The 16,835-nt window shown below is 30.0% G+C and overlaps 1 protein-coding gene and 1 long non-coding RNA gene across 3 annotated transcripts in view; one reads left to right on the top strand and one right to left on the bottom strand.

The window, feature by feature from the left end:
- LOC118181509 (uncharacterized) overlaps positions 1-506 on the top strand; it is a 48,710-nt gene extending 48,204 nt beyond the window's left edge. The window contains exon 4 of the long non-coding RNA XR_015044136.1: positions 370-506. This is a non-coding gene — a long non-coding RNA (uncharacterized LOC118181509). The remainder of the gene's footprint in view (positions 1-369) is intronic.
- The window catches only part of LOC118181508 (ribosome biogenesis protein WDR12 homolog), a 46,914-nt gene extending 30,133 nt beyond the window's left edge, over positions 1-16,781 (bottom strand). For both annotated transcript variants that reach the window (XM_035350665.2, XM_085827198.1), the window contains exons 1-5: positions 16,641-16,781; positions 13,557-13,642; positions 1,775-1,881; positions 405-511; positions 175-290 (exon numbers count right to left, since the gene is read on the bottom strand). In XM_035350665.2, coding sequence (XP_035206556.1) covers positions 175-290; positions 405-511; positions 1,775-1,881; positions 13,557-13,642; positions 16,641-16,684 — 460 coding nt within the window. In that variant the 5' untranslated portion in view covers positions 16,685-16,781. The remainder of the gene's footprint in view (positions 1-174; positions 291-404; positions 512-1,774; positions 1,882-13,556; positions 13,643-16,640) is intronic.
- Between the last annotated feature and the right edge of the window lie 54 nt (positions 16,782-16,835).

The following is a 16,835-nucleotide window of genomic DNA, read 5'->3' as shown; positions in this document are numbered from 1 at the left end:
CGAGCTGCTGTCTCTGAATGACTGCACCATACCTAACTAAAATTGCATCAGACAGGGATAATGATTTGAATAACTGATGCATTTTTCTATAAATAAATGCTTACAGTGTATGACATTACACTGTATGATTTACATTGTACATTTTCATAAAACAACTAAGAAAAACTTATTTACCATTCTTAAGCCAAGCAACTGATTTAACAGGTGCGGAATGTCCAGGAATAGTCAGCTTGTGGTCTCCTTCAACAGTCCATATATGAACAGTATTATCATAACAGCCAGATAATATCCTATAGCAATAAGTTGAAAAATATGAATTATGTGACAATAAAGACTACTTATTTCAATATCAATTTTCTTTTCTTTCAGCTCTCAGATATAATATTTTCATGTAAAAGTCTTACCACTTTCCCATGGTATTAACACTGCTAACCCAGTCATCATGGATTAAACTATTCTCCGGAGAAGGTGATGGATATTTCACAAAGTACTCAATTTCAAGAACTTCTTCCTATAAATGTATGACAGTTGTATATTAGTTTGTTATACAAAAAGGTTAGCTATGTGCAAAATTATTTCATGATACTTATTAAAAACAAATGTTACAAACTGAAAATGAGGATTAATAACGAAGTTTTTTTTTTTTTTTTTTTTTTTTTTTTTTACAAAAAAATTTCAAATCTAAAGATTTTTAAATTTGCAAAGATGTTCAAAAAAGCAGTATGTGTTCATAAATTATACCAAATTTAATCAATTTCAATAATTCATTTCTCTTTCAATACAAATAATAGTATTTTCTGATTATATGCATCCCTACAAAAGGTCGGTATCTCCTCAGCAAGTTTGTCAATAAGCAAAAAATGTTTGTTTGGTTATCCATCTGGCATTTACTGCCTGTTCTGTTTATGAATAGCAATAAAAAGAAGCATTTGGTACAGTACAAAGTCCGTAATCTGGACTCGTCAGGACTTCGGCGATTCCGGATTAGAGAACATCAATTTAAATTTTGTGAGATGGCATGCAGAAATTATACAATTAAAAAATTGAAACTGTAATTTATGAAATAAAGAGCAATTATGATCTATTCTCTCTTCTATAAACAGACATAATTTCTTGTTCAGTTACAAAGTTAAACTGTTCAAATCCTGTTAATTACTGTGTCGAGAATACTGACTAACTTGTCAATTGAAATTTTTTCGTTTTCAATAACCTTTCTGCCACTTTCTCCACTATCAGAAGCACGCATGTGTAAACGCTTTACTGGCAAACATGCGGACGCGCGCCTACGTAAGTTTGTGGCTTTGATGTCAAGATTATAGATCATTCTGGATAATAGACGTCCGGATTATGGACTTCGTACTGTATCACTATTTAAGAACTTTGTGAGAAAAACTAAAATTTATGCAGCTGATAGTCGGCAGATATTTTTTAGTGATATTTATAGTCAGCAGATATTGTTCAGCGAAATGGTGACTAATTATAAAGCATGTATATCTGAGTGTACTTAAACATATGCATGGTACACACATATATGCATGTTAGTTATTGATGCAGTGCATACTTGAAAATATGCCAAAAGCATGGCAATTTTACCAAACCAGGGATGAGAATGATCCGAAAATACCAAATAATAAAGACTTTTCATTTGTTGACAACATTGGTATTTGTATTCTTACAAATCATTCTGGTGATCTACAGCCTATGCCTAGTTAACATTAAAGTATTAAAAATAAATAAATAAAATACTAATGTATAAGTAAGAGCGAGAACACACCGTTGAGCAATTTTTAACTACTAAATGCTCCAATATAGGTAAACGCAGCAATTCTCCAAGTAGTAAGAAATCAAACTCTTCATCCCTGTAGTTTTGGGGTTCAGTTCCTATAAAAATTCAATGTTTATTATTTTCAATTTTAAGCTAGCAAAACATTAGAGAATCTAAAATTTTAATTAAAATTATGTAAAGAATAAATATTTTTTTTAATACACTGACCTCCCTCACTACAAATCCCAACAACACAAAAACACACTTTCATTATTCTACCCCTATATCCACATTCAAAAAATATTTTAAGCGATAAATATGAATTCTCTACATTAGTATATTAACTAATTAATAAACTGGTAAACCAAAAAAAAAAAAATTTAATGCCCAGAAATAGACAATGCTTATATCATACAACTGTATTTATTCTCTTAATATTACATAAAAGTATATGTATCCTATGTTATCAAAAAATGAAGAAAATTTACTAACAATCTAATAAAGAAAATAATAAATTCTACATTCCCATTTTTTCCAATTTAGATGAAAATGAATTATACACTAATAAACAGGTTTTCACTTTATCTTACAATATTCCTTATAATTTGCATTTAAAAAAAGTTGCTCATAAAAACATTAAAAATTACATTTGTCAATTAAAAAAAAATTTCAGACACCACATCACATTGAGATAATTTGAGAAATATAAACATTTTGAGGACAGCATGACACGTGCATAACAATTTTATGAAGCAATAAGTGATTAGATTGATCCTCTAATGAGGTTATCACATCTAATGACATATGAGGCCAGGAGAAACTTTTCCCAGAAACAAGCTTCTCCATTCTCTTACCACTGGAAGTTTCCTACCTGAAACATACTTCACTAGAATCAATACATGGACTATTTAGGATATTTTATAATTGAGATGAAAATGTTTCATTTAAAGCTGTGTTCCCTCACAGCTTTTCCTGAAAGAAACTGATATTCGTGTCAACCAATCATATATCCTGAAAATGAAAATTTGTGGAAATGTTCCTCTTGAAATGCTGTTTAAGGTAGGTTGTAGATGAGGCACTGGTTTAAGTAGCATACTTTTAGCCCAAAGGAGCATTAACTTAGAAAGGCTATTAATTTCGTTTTGGCATTTTGCGTCCATTTACTATAAATGACCGTATCACTTTTCAAACTGTTGCCACCAAATATCATTTCCCTGTATCATATTTAAAGAAATCAAATAATGAAGAATCTGCATGCATTCATACCTATGTTTCTTGTATTGTGATAAAACTATGGTACCTATAGCCACCAAATTTTGAATAACTTAATTCTTCCCCCGGGGATACTCAGATAACCGGCACTTGGTGAGGTTCCTGAAATTGCGTTTGCCAACTTGGGCAACAGGCATGAAACAGTTGGAAGAGTGTTTAGGTTGCTAGCCCAGATGTTAACTAAGCTAGAGAAAAGGAAAGGGATATTTTCCTTCTATATGGTTGATAGTTTGGGGAAAGAACGTCTATGTAAAGAAGGAAAGGTTCCATAGACTTGTAATGTAAACCAGTTTGTCTTCTACATTGCTAGAAAGAAGAGGGAAAATTCGGCAACAGATTTGGCCACGGAGCCTGTTGGCAAGAATTTCCCCCTCTGTGATGTACTGGACCTGGCCGAGATTTTCCTCCTTCGTCATATGTGCAGCAAATTGAGAAACATGGGTTAAGATGAATAAGAAAATTAGGTGAAATTTCACTTTCACTGGCTGTTGAACTTGCATTATCCATATTGCAGTTTGATGCTGATTTTATATCTGTCAATATGGAGGGAAAAAAATGGAGTCGCACAGCTTTACACTCTTACTTTACACTGATAAATGTGACTGTCAAACCTGTTCGAACTTCGACATCAACTTCAAGCTTTGGCGCTCTTTGGCGACAGATATTTTACGCATGCGCTGTTTCCCTTTTCGTTCGAAGGGAGCCACTCTTGCTGCTGCTAAGTTTTCCTTTTTAACAATACATATTCTTTGGTTTGGGTTGGGTGTCGTGACTTTGTAGATAAATCTTTGTGCTGATGATCACATGACTTTGTCAATACATGTTTTGAATTCGCTGTTTAATTATTTTCTAAATAAATTAATTACACTTGTAATAAGAATAAAGTAACTTTATTTTTATACATGAAAATTACAAAATATGCTCCTTTTCTGTACTTTATGGCTCAACATTATCCCAAGTGTATTTACATATAATTAATTTCTGAATAAATTAATTACACTTATAATCATAATAAAGTATGTCCTTTCTCTAATTTATTGCTCGTATTTTCAGATAATTTCTAATTAGAATAATTGTTTTTTAATTATCTACTTAATATTTAAATATATGGGAGTCTGGTCATAACAAACAGGAATTAATTTCTAATTAATTGTACTTTTAATATGAATACATATATTTTTTTTTTTTTAATTTATGGAGGTTATTTGTTTATTCTAACCAAATGCCTTTTTTTGAATTATGTCCATGTATAAATAGGATTATTCAGAATATCAAAAGCCCTCCTGGGCTATTTGCTTAAGAAGAGGGAAGTCTGTTAGCCGGGGCTTCACTCGGAGACGAACTATTAGTATGCAACAGTTTTACCCTTCAGCTGCTGAAAGACACCCTGTATCATAAAAGCAGTTTTTTAACCCCTCATAATCAAATTTATATTCAAATATAATTATTAAAAATGCAATAAATGATAATTGGACTTTGAAATGCTAATAAGTATAAAATAGTAAATAAACGTTATTGTAGTGTTTTTTTTTGTACGTCAAACATATTTCACTGATTTTAGATAGAGGATTTTGTGAATTAAAAGTTGGGTATACAGTACATAATCCGGACTCATTGGGACTTCGGCGATTCCGGATTAGGTGTTTTTCCGGATTATAGATCATCAATTTAAATCTGGTAAGATGGCATGCAGAAATTATACAATTAAAAACATGAAACCGTAATTTTTGAAATAAAGAGCAATTATGATTTAAAGGGTACCAAATTTTACAAAAAAAAAAAAAGTTTAATATTTATTTGTTAACTTTATTAAACATTTCTTTCAACGAGCGCATGCGTGAAGTTTGTGGCTTTGAGGTCCAGATTATGTGATAATACTTTCTCTTTAATTTTATAAACAGACATAATTTCTTATTCAGTTACAAAGTTACGCTGTTCAAGTCCTATAATTGCTGTGTCGAGAATACCGACTAATTTGCCAATCGAAATTTTTTTGTTTTCAATAACCTCTGTGTCACTTTCTTCACTATCGGAAGCGAATTATAATGACGAGGAATTTGATTTAAATCATATCAATGACGGAATACATCGAGATGAAATACTACATTTAGTAAAGAATTATAAGCCAAATAAAATAAAAACATCTGGCCTGAAGATAAGGATAGTGCTGACAGATCAACTTCCAATTCATTGCGCGCCGAGAGACCCAGCTGCAGAGCAGGGTGAAATTGATAAACAGATTTCAGGATGGCTAGAGAAACAAAGGATATGCCTTTATCCATTTTTTGCAGCAATCCCACTTTTTGTTTAATGGACTTCGAAACATACTTTCGCTTTGTAGATCCTTTACGTATTAGTAAATATATATCGGAAATTCTATTTGACATAATCGAAAGTTCAAGCTTACTTTTATAAAATTGCTCTAACAGTCTGCAAAAAATAATAAGCCGGATCCAATTCAAAGATTAAGGAACAACGCAATCTGCAACATTAACTGACTTAGAAAATTTTAGCTTATCTTATACCGTGCGTTATACATTAAATGCGTATGCGTAAACGTACTATGCGCACATGCATATTTGCAGCCGTAAAGGTCTTATGCGCATGCGTCAACGCGACGCATGTGCAGAAAGTTTGTAGCTTTGAGGTCCGGATTATAGATCATTCTGGATTATGGGTGTCCGAATTAACAACTTTTGACTGTATCTAGATGCAAACAGGAATTAAAATCAGAATCAAGTAGCTGGGGGGGGGAGCTGAAAAATTATACATAGTACTGAAAATAAAATTTTTATGACATATTTTTAGCATAAATTTTATCACAGATTTCTTTGATCATAACAAGAGAATTATATGTTATTAAAAAGGAAAATTACATAACAAGCTTTGCTAATTTGAAAATAATAATACAAAATGGTCTTAAACAATAAGTTTTCAGTTATTTTAAACAAAATAAAACTAATTTTATTTAAAATAAATAAAATTACTATGATTAAAAACTATCAATTAAAGTATTCACATTCATGATATGTAAACAATGAATAAATCATACAGCAACAACGCGACGCATGAACAGAAAGTTTGTAGCTTTGAGGTCCGGATTATGGGTGTCCGAATTAACGATTTTTGACTGTATATATAAACAAAAGTTTTTACATTAATCTTCTTAGAAAGTTTGTTTTAAGTAGTAATTTTCTCTCATGTTGTAGATTATATAAAAAACATCTTTAATATAGAAATTATTAGTGTTATTAGGCTTAAAAGCTCTAAATAATGTGATTTAGATTTTTTGCACCCGATATACGAATTGGGTCACTTGGTGGTACAGGATAAGCGCTGCTGGAGTAGTTTATGTCTTTCTCATTTAACAAAAATTGGCTGAGGGTCGTAAAAAATCGCCAAACTATTGTTGATACCAGTGCTGCCAAAAATAATTGCGGCAACCCTAACGCAAGAAAGGAAGTATAATAGTAAATAACTACCCAAGATTGATGTTTTAATTTAGATGGAAAGTTAATTTCATATAATACTTTTCTATTATTATAATTTATATAAAAAAGGCTAAACATGACTGAATGGAAGCATAAGAGTAAATAACTATTTCAGATGATTATTATAATTTATATAAAAATTGCTAAACATAACTGAATGAATGTCTGCATCACTATTTCGCTACCGAGTTATTGCTAAAGCATAGTTTCTTTTCGTTAGTTGTTCAAACCTAATTTTCTATAATGAATGATGCCTTTTCTTTGAAACAATTCATGGTAAAGTGCAGAATTGCCCACTTATTTGTTTGCCGCTTTTTACAAGGGTAAAAACAATTGGATTTTTGTCAATTTTCTTTTACTTGGATACTGAGTACATGCAATTAAAAATGCGTCAAGCAGTGGGCGATTCCGCACTTTACCCAAAATTCTATTGCAGTCTTTTCATCATGGACAATTCCCAAATTGTTAAATCCATAGGATATCAAAAAAGGATTTAAAAATTAAACTAGTATTTCAATGGTGTCTTAAGAAATAGAACTATATAAACTTACATAATCTGAAATCAGTGCGTATGCTAGATTTGGCACTTTGATAAATGGGCACGTTTGCTAGATTTGGCGCTTTTGCACATATATTTTCGCTGCAATTTTTTTATGATCCTCAAAACAGAATAGTACCCAAAAATCTTTTTATTCAAATATTTATCCTTTGGACTTTGCTTTAAACTTTAGTTAAAATGTCTAGAACCTGTCTTCAGATGAAATGCATTTAATGCAACTGATATTTAAAAAAAATTGACAAGAATGCAAAATAGTGTAACAATCTAAAAATCTTAATTTTCTTGTGTCAGCTCTGAAAACAAATGTAGAAGGAAAGAAGGAAATTGGAGGGGGAGAAAAAATTTAAAGGGGAATCTACTTCAAGGAAGTTCAAAGAGAAATCACTAGGACGGATGTGACTTTTTTTCCTTTTACTAAAAAAGAAAATAGGTTGCCTTATATTAAGAAGTTCGCCAAGTGCCGCAAACTGAGGGAAAAAAAAAAAAAAAAAAAAAAAAAAAAAAAAACCACCAATACAAATTTTTTTAATTTTTCCGTAAATTTCGCACCAAATTTTACAAAATTTAATGTCTACGCATAATTCGAGTCGTAGAATCGAAATGTGTAAAACAATAGGTATGTTTTACACATTTCGATTCTACGACTCAAATTATGCCTTATTATTAAGTCAGACAAAATACCTATGTTAGCAAAATGCTATATATAAATCTAATATATATCCTAAGTCACGCTTTCGAGACATGAAAAACGCAATTTGAATTTCATCAATCAGCCCAGTAGAACGGGACATATAGAACTGTCCCATTTTTTTTTTTATTTTTTTTTTTTAGCGCAGTGTACACGAGTCTTTATCATGATAATGTACTCAAATGTTTATCTGACTAAGATGGAAAGTCTTCAAAGAATAGGTTAGAGTTGACTTAAGAATACCCCTTGTATTATCGCAAAGTTGTTGTTTTATTTATGGTAGCCTGAGTAGTTGAATGTTATGGAAACCCTATTACGACAATCATTGCGGTAAATTCGTAAGAGCTTGTGGTGTATGTCGGTTTAGACGATAAAATGGCCGAATGTGATATGATTAATTTGAAGTTTCTGTACGATTTTGAAAGAAAGGGGAAAAGAGCATTACTTGACTGGTGTGTAAATAAAGGTTTACTTAGTAGCCATTATTATGTGTCCTGTTTGTAGGAAGGAAATGCGTATGGTCGAACGTCGTTATGAAGGATACTTTTGACTCTTATTTTGTGAATTTTTTTATAGCGCACCAGTACACAGATTCTAGTTTGGATAATTTTAGGAAGTTTTTGGATACTGTTATGGAATTTTGTTTGACTGAAGACATGTGAATTCATAAATAAGGTAAGTGAATATTTCCTTTGTGTAGCGCAAAGATGAATTTCCTTTTTTATGCTAGTTTATTGTTTGATTTAAAATGTAGTTTACTAAGATTATATATTTTTTTTGTTGGCTGGTCCTTTGACTTTTGAAGTGAATATAGTTCAATGTATACATAGCCAAACTCAAGGGAGTATGCGATGCCTAGTTTGTGCAATTCTGGGATTTTTTTTAAAGTGAAAATAGGTCAATGTGTACACAGATAATTTTAGCGCAATTCTGAGAATTTTTTAAAGTGAAAATAGGTCGATGTGTTCATGGATACCGAGTCTGCACCTTCTTTGTCTTTGTGTAGCATAAAGTGACTACATTTTCATTGAAACAAAGCAGGACAAATGGAATGAAATGAGAATTATAATTTAGTTATGAAAATAGACCAATAATTCAAAAAATATTTTCTATTATATACATTCATATACTTGTCTCTAAATATACAAAAATATATTTATTTTTAACTATTGGTAACTAAATACTTTATTTTAAGAAAATTATGATTTTCTTTTGCAGTTATATTTTTTATCTGAGTGAATACTTTGCAACAGATTCGGATCATTTATTAAAATGTCATGAAATTTCGCACATAAATTGGTCAAATTATATTTTAGGCTTAATACATATTTTAAAGTTTTAATGTTCAATTGTGTTTTTATCAATTGTCCATATTTTATTGATACTTCTGTTGCTGCATATGTTCCTGGAAGGGAAAACGCGTGTTCTACAATTTTCAAGATAAGGAATGTTATTTTGAAAATTGTAAAACACACGTTAATGAAGGAAATCAAGAAATAACTCATTCATTAGTCCACTTTTTGTCTGTTTCCACATTTGCAGACGACTAACATTTAGTTTTTTTTATAAGTAACATATCTTTTTACCAATGACTCCTCATCAAAAAGATCATTTTCTTAAATATTATTTTTCAGAAAATAGTTACTAATCTATTAAAAAGATTTTTCTACATATTTCCATAAAATCTTCTTTTTTAATGTCACTCAATGAAAGTTTTTAATATCCTCGAATTGAATAGTCTGTTCTTCAAGATATTCCAAGCAGTTATAAAAATTTCTGACTTCTTTCAGAAAGTTAGGTCATTTAATATGGCACCTTGTTCTTCCAACCTAGTTATGTCCTTTCGAAAAACTAAAGGAATGTAATCGTTATTATTTTTAACTATTGGTAACTAAATACTTTATTTTAAAAAAATTATGATTTTCAGATCAACAATTTTATTTTTAAATTATTGATTTCATTTGACACTTCCATAACTGAAATTTTATCCCCTTCAATAATTTTCACAGCATTGTGAAATAATGTAGCTTGGTCGTGGATGAACTGAAGACAAATTTATGATGTGCCATTTTTAAAAAACAACTGCAATATTCTTGGACATTTATCTTGTGCCAAAAAGTATGATTTTAATGGTTTGTATATTTTAAAAATACTTTCTACAGCTGGTAAAAGAGCTAGCCATCACGTTTTGCTGTAACCAAGAATTCTTTTATATTCGATTTCTGCGCTTCCACAAAAATTCTTCAAACTTTTGACACCTGCATTATATATATATATATATATATATATATATATATATATATATATATGAATAAATTTTTTCAATAATATTTTCAACATCCACTGGAAGTAAGTCAGATGCTGTTTGAAGAGTATTGTGTAGAATGTGCGCTGAACAACCTACTTGAATAAATTTTTAGTTGAAACGTTAAGTTTCGTAATAACGTTATTGATACCTCTTCTAGCTTTTCCACCAAAATTTGCATTAGTGCAAACAATAAAATTATTGCCTCACAATACGCAATATTTTTATTGTTCAAATTATTCTTTTTTTAAAACAGTACTTATTGAATCAAAAATTATTTATGAAGTTTTACCCAGCAGCCGCACAGATGGTATAGTAGTTAGGGGAGCCTGTCCAATTTTAATTTCTGTTTCTGGATAAAAAGTCTAACAATTGGGGGAAATAATTTTAAATCTTTGTGGTTGGAAGCATTATAGTACATGGATATAAATGTGCATTTATCTAATTCTTCCTGCAATCGTGAAAACGAATATGGTGAAAAACATTACAAATAATTGCTTTGGTTCTTGTCTTTGCATGTGAAATTTTTTGTTGTACAATGTTTTGATCATTTGCGATGTACAATCAATTGATCTGAAACTTTGATTGTGGTTTATGGTATGGAAAGCAAAAAGGCCCTTCACGTAATGCTAGCTGTTCCTCCGTTAACAATACATATTCCTTATCGAGATGTAATGACAATGGTCGAACACCACCAAATAAATCTAACTCGTTACATCGCCCAATTTAGTTTACTCTGCATGCATTTTATGAGTTGTTTTATTTCCTTATATTCACTATAATAAATATTAGGTAATATATTTTTACAGTACATTTAAAATAAGAAATGGGTTGATCTTTGGATTATGGTAACTTGGCTATTTTGGGCGAAAATTTGGCGATCAACTCTGCTACAGCAACCCTTTATTTTTTTTTCGCCGCCATTTTGTCTTCACGAAGTAAAGACATGTTTCTTCTCTTTTTATTTACTGAACACTTTTTCCAACAATCTACTAGCCGAATTACACTTATGCTAGAAATTTTATGTAACAAAACTGCTTAATCATGACAAATATTCACTGCAAAATTCGGAAAAAGTGCACAATACCATACTCCTTACGCGTTTTTCAAAATAACACATACACATAAACCATGTACACGCCGACTTATTTTTACTTAAAAAAACATCCCAGAATTGCACAAAAATGGCATTGCGCACACTCTCCACTATATCCATGTACACTGCTATTTTCTCATAAATTAGAAAAATTTCACGAAAATGCATGAAAATTTTGTGAATCTTTAAATCCGGTAAAAAGAACATATATGAAATTACCTGATCGCGAAAAAGTATATACCCTTTCGAAAGATGAACATTTCACCTATAAAATAAATAAAATATCCAAAAACTTTTACCTCTAAATTATCTATTATATTATAAACGTCACCAACGAATTCATACCACAAACATTACAAATGGTTACAAATACTTAGTATCAAATATTTAAATTATTTCCATGCACGTTTACTTCAACTGACACGTATACCAAATTCCTACAAACATAAAATTCACAAAATAACTATCATTTAATTAAAATATCACTAAACCATGTACACGTCGACTTAATTTTTTAAATATTTTCATATTTAAAAAACACGACGATTTTTTTAAATATTTTCATATTTAAAAAAACATCCCAGAATTGCACAAAAATGGCATTGCGCACACTCTTCACTATATAAATGTACACTGCTTTTTTCTCATACATTAGAAAAATTTCACGAAAATGCATGAAAATTTTGTGAATCTTTAAATCCGGTAAAAAGAACATATATGAAATTACCTGATCGCGAAAAAGTATATACCCTTTCCAAGGATGAACATTTCCACGTATAAAATAAATAAAATATCCAAAAACTTTTACCTCTAAATTATCTATTATATTATAAACATCACCAACGAATTTCTACCACAAACATTAAAAATGGTTACAAATACTTAGTGTGAAATATTTAAATTATTTCCATGCACGTTTACTTCAACTGAAACGTATACTAAATTGCTACAAACATAAAATTCACAAAATAACTATCATTTAATTAAAATATAACTAAACCATGTACACATCGACTTATTTTTACTTAAAAAAACATCCCAGAATTGCACAAAAATGGCATTGCGCACACTCTTCACTATATCCATGTACACTGCTTTTTTCTCATAAATTAGAAAAATTTCACGAAAATGCATGAAAATACTCAACGTATACTACTCAAACGTATTCCAAAATACTACAAACATATAACTCACAAAATCACGATCATTAATTTAAAAAACACTACTTAAAATATAAATAAGCACATACATTAAATTAATAAAAATTAGATTACAATCCTAATTACTTTAAACTAAATCATTGCTAATAACAATTTTCCAATAATACCATATTAATTTATTTACTCCTTACATTTAAAACAATGCATAAAAATAATATCCTCAAATGATTAAAAATACTAACTTACCTAATCTTCTTCAGAATCTTCATTACGTGGCATGCACACTTCCCTACAGAAAGAGTTCCAATCGGCTGCAGTACTACTGCTAATTTCTAAATCCGAAATCCAGTAGTCAACTGGCAGTCTATTCACCCAGTAATAAGAAATTAATAAAATTTCACCCATACTCAAACTACTTTCAGCAAACCACGTACCCTTCCTTACTCTCCGTTTCACAAAATGTCCATTTTCACCAGATTTCTTGCACCGCCATTTAAACTTATCTGTAATATCCTTCCTTTCACACAATCTCAACTTATTATTATTATCAGATAAACACATTAAAAATTTAGAATTCACTTTACATAGTGCCATGCAATCCGAAAATTAATCAACACTATTTCACACAACACACAATGAAGCTTAATACAAAATAATCTAGTACAATAGATATTTTTCCAAATTTTTACCCCCTTTTCCGATTAAAGAACCGTAATTCGTCCATTAATGTCGCATGACACATCTCGTGATCTCTCATTTCCCTCACACAAAATAATGAGTAATCGGAACTGAGTACTTCTCACATTATTACCAAAGTCCTAGGTAGTAACCTTTATCGCCTCCAAAATGTCGCCATACTACCTGTTACCATATTCCAAAGATCAGATGTTTTCTAAAAAGCGAGACACGGGACAGTCCAGCCAAATTCGTCACTGTGCGGTCACTTTAGTGTAGCAGCAATTTTTGCTACACAAGCCAAAATAACAAGTCAAAGAATTGCACAAACTCGGTATCCATGTGCTGCCAAAAATCGCCAAGGGGTACCCGTAAATATACTTTTACCAAAGAATAATTTAAGGAAATTGACTCATATTCTTGTCATAAAAAGATATAGTCATAAAACCTCATTTAAATTGTTGAATTTATATTTTAACTAAATAAAGAATCAAAATACATCATTATATGAAAACTTTATGTATAATTTCAGCAAAAGTACTTACCTTTTAATACAGAATTTACTAATGTGTTCAACTCTTTAACAGATACAGATCCAGGAACAGAAAATACAGAATCTGGAATTGCATATCTAAAAAATACATTATTATACTTTATTAAATAAAATCAAAATTTAACTTCTGTAATAAACTAAGAGAGGTGGGAAGGCAAAACACACGGAACAGCTTTTGTATTGGTCCTTTTGGCGATTTTTTGATTTGGCGTCAAACGTCGGTCGCCAAGGTAGACCCGGCTTTGAAGATCGGGAAAAAAATGGTGGATTGTCAACAAAACCCGATCTAGACTAAATAACAATCCTAAAAAATAAGCTCTTGATCAGAATAAACAGTCTTTCTCTAATTTTCAACATTCCTAGAACTGCTATGATAAATTCTTGAAACACTACTGTAAATGAATTTATAGCAATTATTATGTTATGAGTAATGAAATTTACAAAAGGTTAATATTTTAAATTACAGAATATAATATTAATGTATTAAACATTAATATTTTCAGTAGCTAGTTAATATTTATATTTTATTATAATAGTACTTAGCTAATATTTTTAATTTACAAAAGGTTAATTTTTATGTTTATGAATAATGAAATTTACAAAAGGTTAATAAATGCATTTCAAACTAACGTTACTTTAGTTTCTTAGATTCTGTTATTAAAAGAAAATAAAAAAATATTTCAAAATGAAGGAAATCAAATTAAATTATAATAGACAAGTTTTGTACCAGTGTTAGTAATATTTTTTATGATTAAATTTTGTAAATGGTAAAAATATTAAGAAGTGTGCATTTTTTAATCCCTCAATTTATTAGAAGTAATTTATGATTGTAATTTAAAAGCTAAAATTAAATTATCATAATGAGTAAATTTTGTACCAATGGTAATAATACAACAATCATCATAAATGGTGATGATTTCTGTGAAAAATTCGAACAGTCATTGGAATCCACTAGTGGTGGAATGATAGCCACTGAACAGTGGTAGTTCAGGCTGGCTATGGGAGTTTTTGTAGTTTTCCATACATGTAATGTGAATCTGAGCCAGTTTCACTTAAAAAGTACTTTATGAAGGTATTCTTCTTTTGCTAGCCAGCACATGTATTTATTTTCTATTCATGATCCTCTCTTATTTTCTTATTTCTTAATTCTAAATCTTACTTCTGAAGTGAAGAAGTGTTGCATCTATAGGTCAAAAAATATGGTCAATATGTTTGAAAAAACCTGTTCAGTTTTGGAAAGCACTTAAATAAAATAAATAATTTGTATATGATGCAAACAAAAATGCATTACACTATTTCATGTAGTGAATAATTAATCAGGAAACAAAGTATATTGTAGCGTTCCTTTATTTTGTAACCAGAGTTATTTTATGCTTGGGATCTTTACTGTCAATTTCCTCCATCTGTTTTCTCACCAGAATCTAAATGTAGTTTTTAGTTTGTAAAACAAACCATGTTTTGCCTTTCGAGGCCATATTACTAGGTTGCTAGATAAGATAAGATTTGTAGTCTTCAGTCTTGCATTATAATTGCTGATAGTTGAATTCCATGCCGGTTAAGTTTTTAACCAACTTTGCATTAAATTGATTTGTGTAGCCTTTGGCTACAAATTTATTTGAATTTAAATTTTACATTCGAACTTAATTGTTATCATAAGTTATCTTGCCACAAGTGGTTGACTGAGTCGTAAACACAAAGTGTGCCTTCTGTTCTGTACATCTAAACTTTATAATAGAATAAAAGTATATCTTAACTTAATAAGAATATATCTAAACTTTATAATAATAACATTTAAAGACATTGAAATCAGTATCTAAGTGCTTGCCATGTAGTCAAATTTTTATATATAAATTGTATTCTTACTTTTATTATAGAGTTTTTATTACAAAAAATGAAGATTTCTGTTAGATAAAATGTTTAAGTAATGTAGAAAATTTACATAAAATTTAAAATAAAAAGTCGACTGTTATGTCAACATACTATTAATAAAAGTAATAATACCCAGTGAAGGTTATTCATATACAGCTGTTAGGTTGTAAGATTTACAAAATTTGAGAACTCTAAATTATGAGCAATATATTCCATAAGCTAAGCAACATATTTTTTATAGTCAGACAAATTATAAAAATGTTATAAAAGCAATAATGAAACCTGATTTTGATCTTGATTTGAACCTATGAATTCATGCAATTACACATCCCTATAGTTGTAATAAGAGGCAAATAAGTATTTTTAGACCATGGTAATTTTGATCTCCTTAGCAAAGGAAACACCAAGAGTTTACCTCATGCTACTGAAAATGTGTTTTTTTTTTTTTTCTTGGGGGGGGGGTGAGTTTATAATAATAATATGCAGAGTTGATATATGAAAAAATGTCAAGACTCATGCGATGTAATATTAAAAGCACCAGTTTTAACTATTAAAATTTTGGCTTTTTAAAAAATATTTTAAATATTGTGATTTCCTAACACAAAAGTAACTTTAAGAAAAACATGCAATTAATCCCTCCTGCCATCAAAGCTCCGATACCTACCAAATTCGTTAAATATGCGTGGACAGAAATGGCGGCATGTTTTAATCTCAGAATTTAGGGTTACTAAGATTATCATAATTTTTCATTTATCGCTCTAAAATGTCGCCAAACAAATTTATCGCCAAAAGGACTAATACTAAAGCTGTGACAAATACACTAATGTCCAAAATTATCTTTACACGCATGAAATGGCAGATTACTCACAAACTGCGAACTATAATTTTATTAATTTCTGTGAAATGTTACATATCATAACACGTAAACACAAAGGAGAAAAAATTAAGAGCACTGTTATGTTATGTATTAACAAATTTTAATACACAAAAACCTAAGGCAAATGATTTTATTTATAGCAGAGACCTTATTAAATTTTAATATACAAAGCTATACTGATACATTATAATAACGGTTATAACAAATTCACGTGCTAAATTACGTTAACTAACTCGGACACATAGGATCTTAAGTATATAGTCGCACAGGAGTATATGAAAAATCTCTTTACAAATAGACTTCAGCTACACTGGAGAAATTAATTCTTACTCGGGCTGTTTCGTTACAAGCCTAATTTGAAGCTCCGCCGCCATAATTTAAATAACAAAGCAATCTTAGATAGACACACCAATTAGACAAAAATATCTTGTTTTGCACTCACTAAGTCTTTCTGTATGCCGACACGTTATGCCGACACCACATTACGGTTGCAGTTTCCAGCTGAGCAGCCTACGTATGGTAAGA

This window comes from Stegodyphus dumicola, chromosome 11 (assembly GCF_044657685.1).
Source record: "Stegodyphus dumicola isolate Sdum_Otavi_A_Nest chromosome 11, ASM4465768v1".
Lineage (NCBI taxonomy): Eukaryota > Metazoa > Arthropoda > Arachnida > Araneae > Eresidae > Stegodyphus > Stegodyphus dumicola.
The sequence above is the reverse complement of the archived record's forward strand: the minus strand, read 5'-3'. Positions and strand labels throughout refer to the sequence as shown.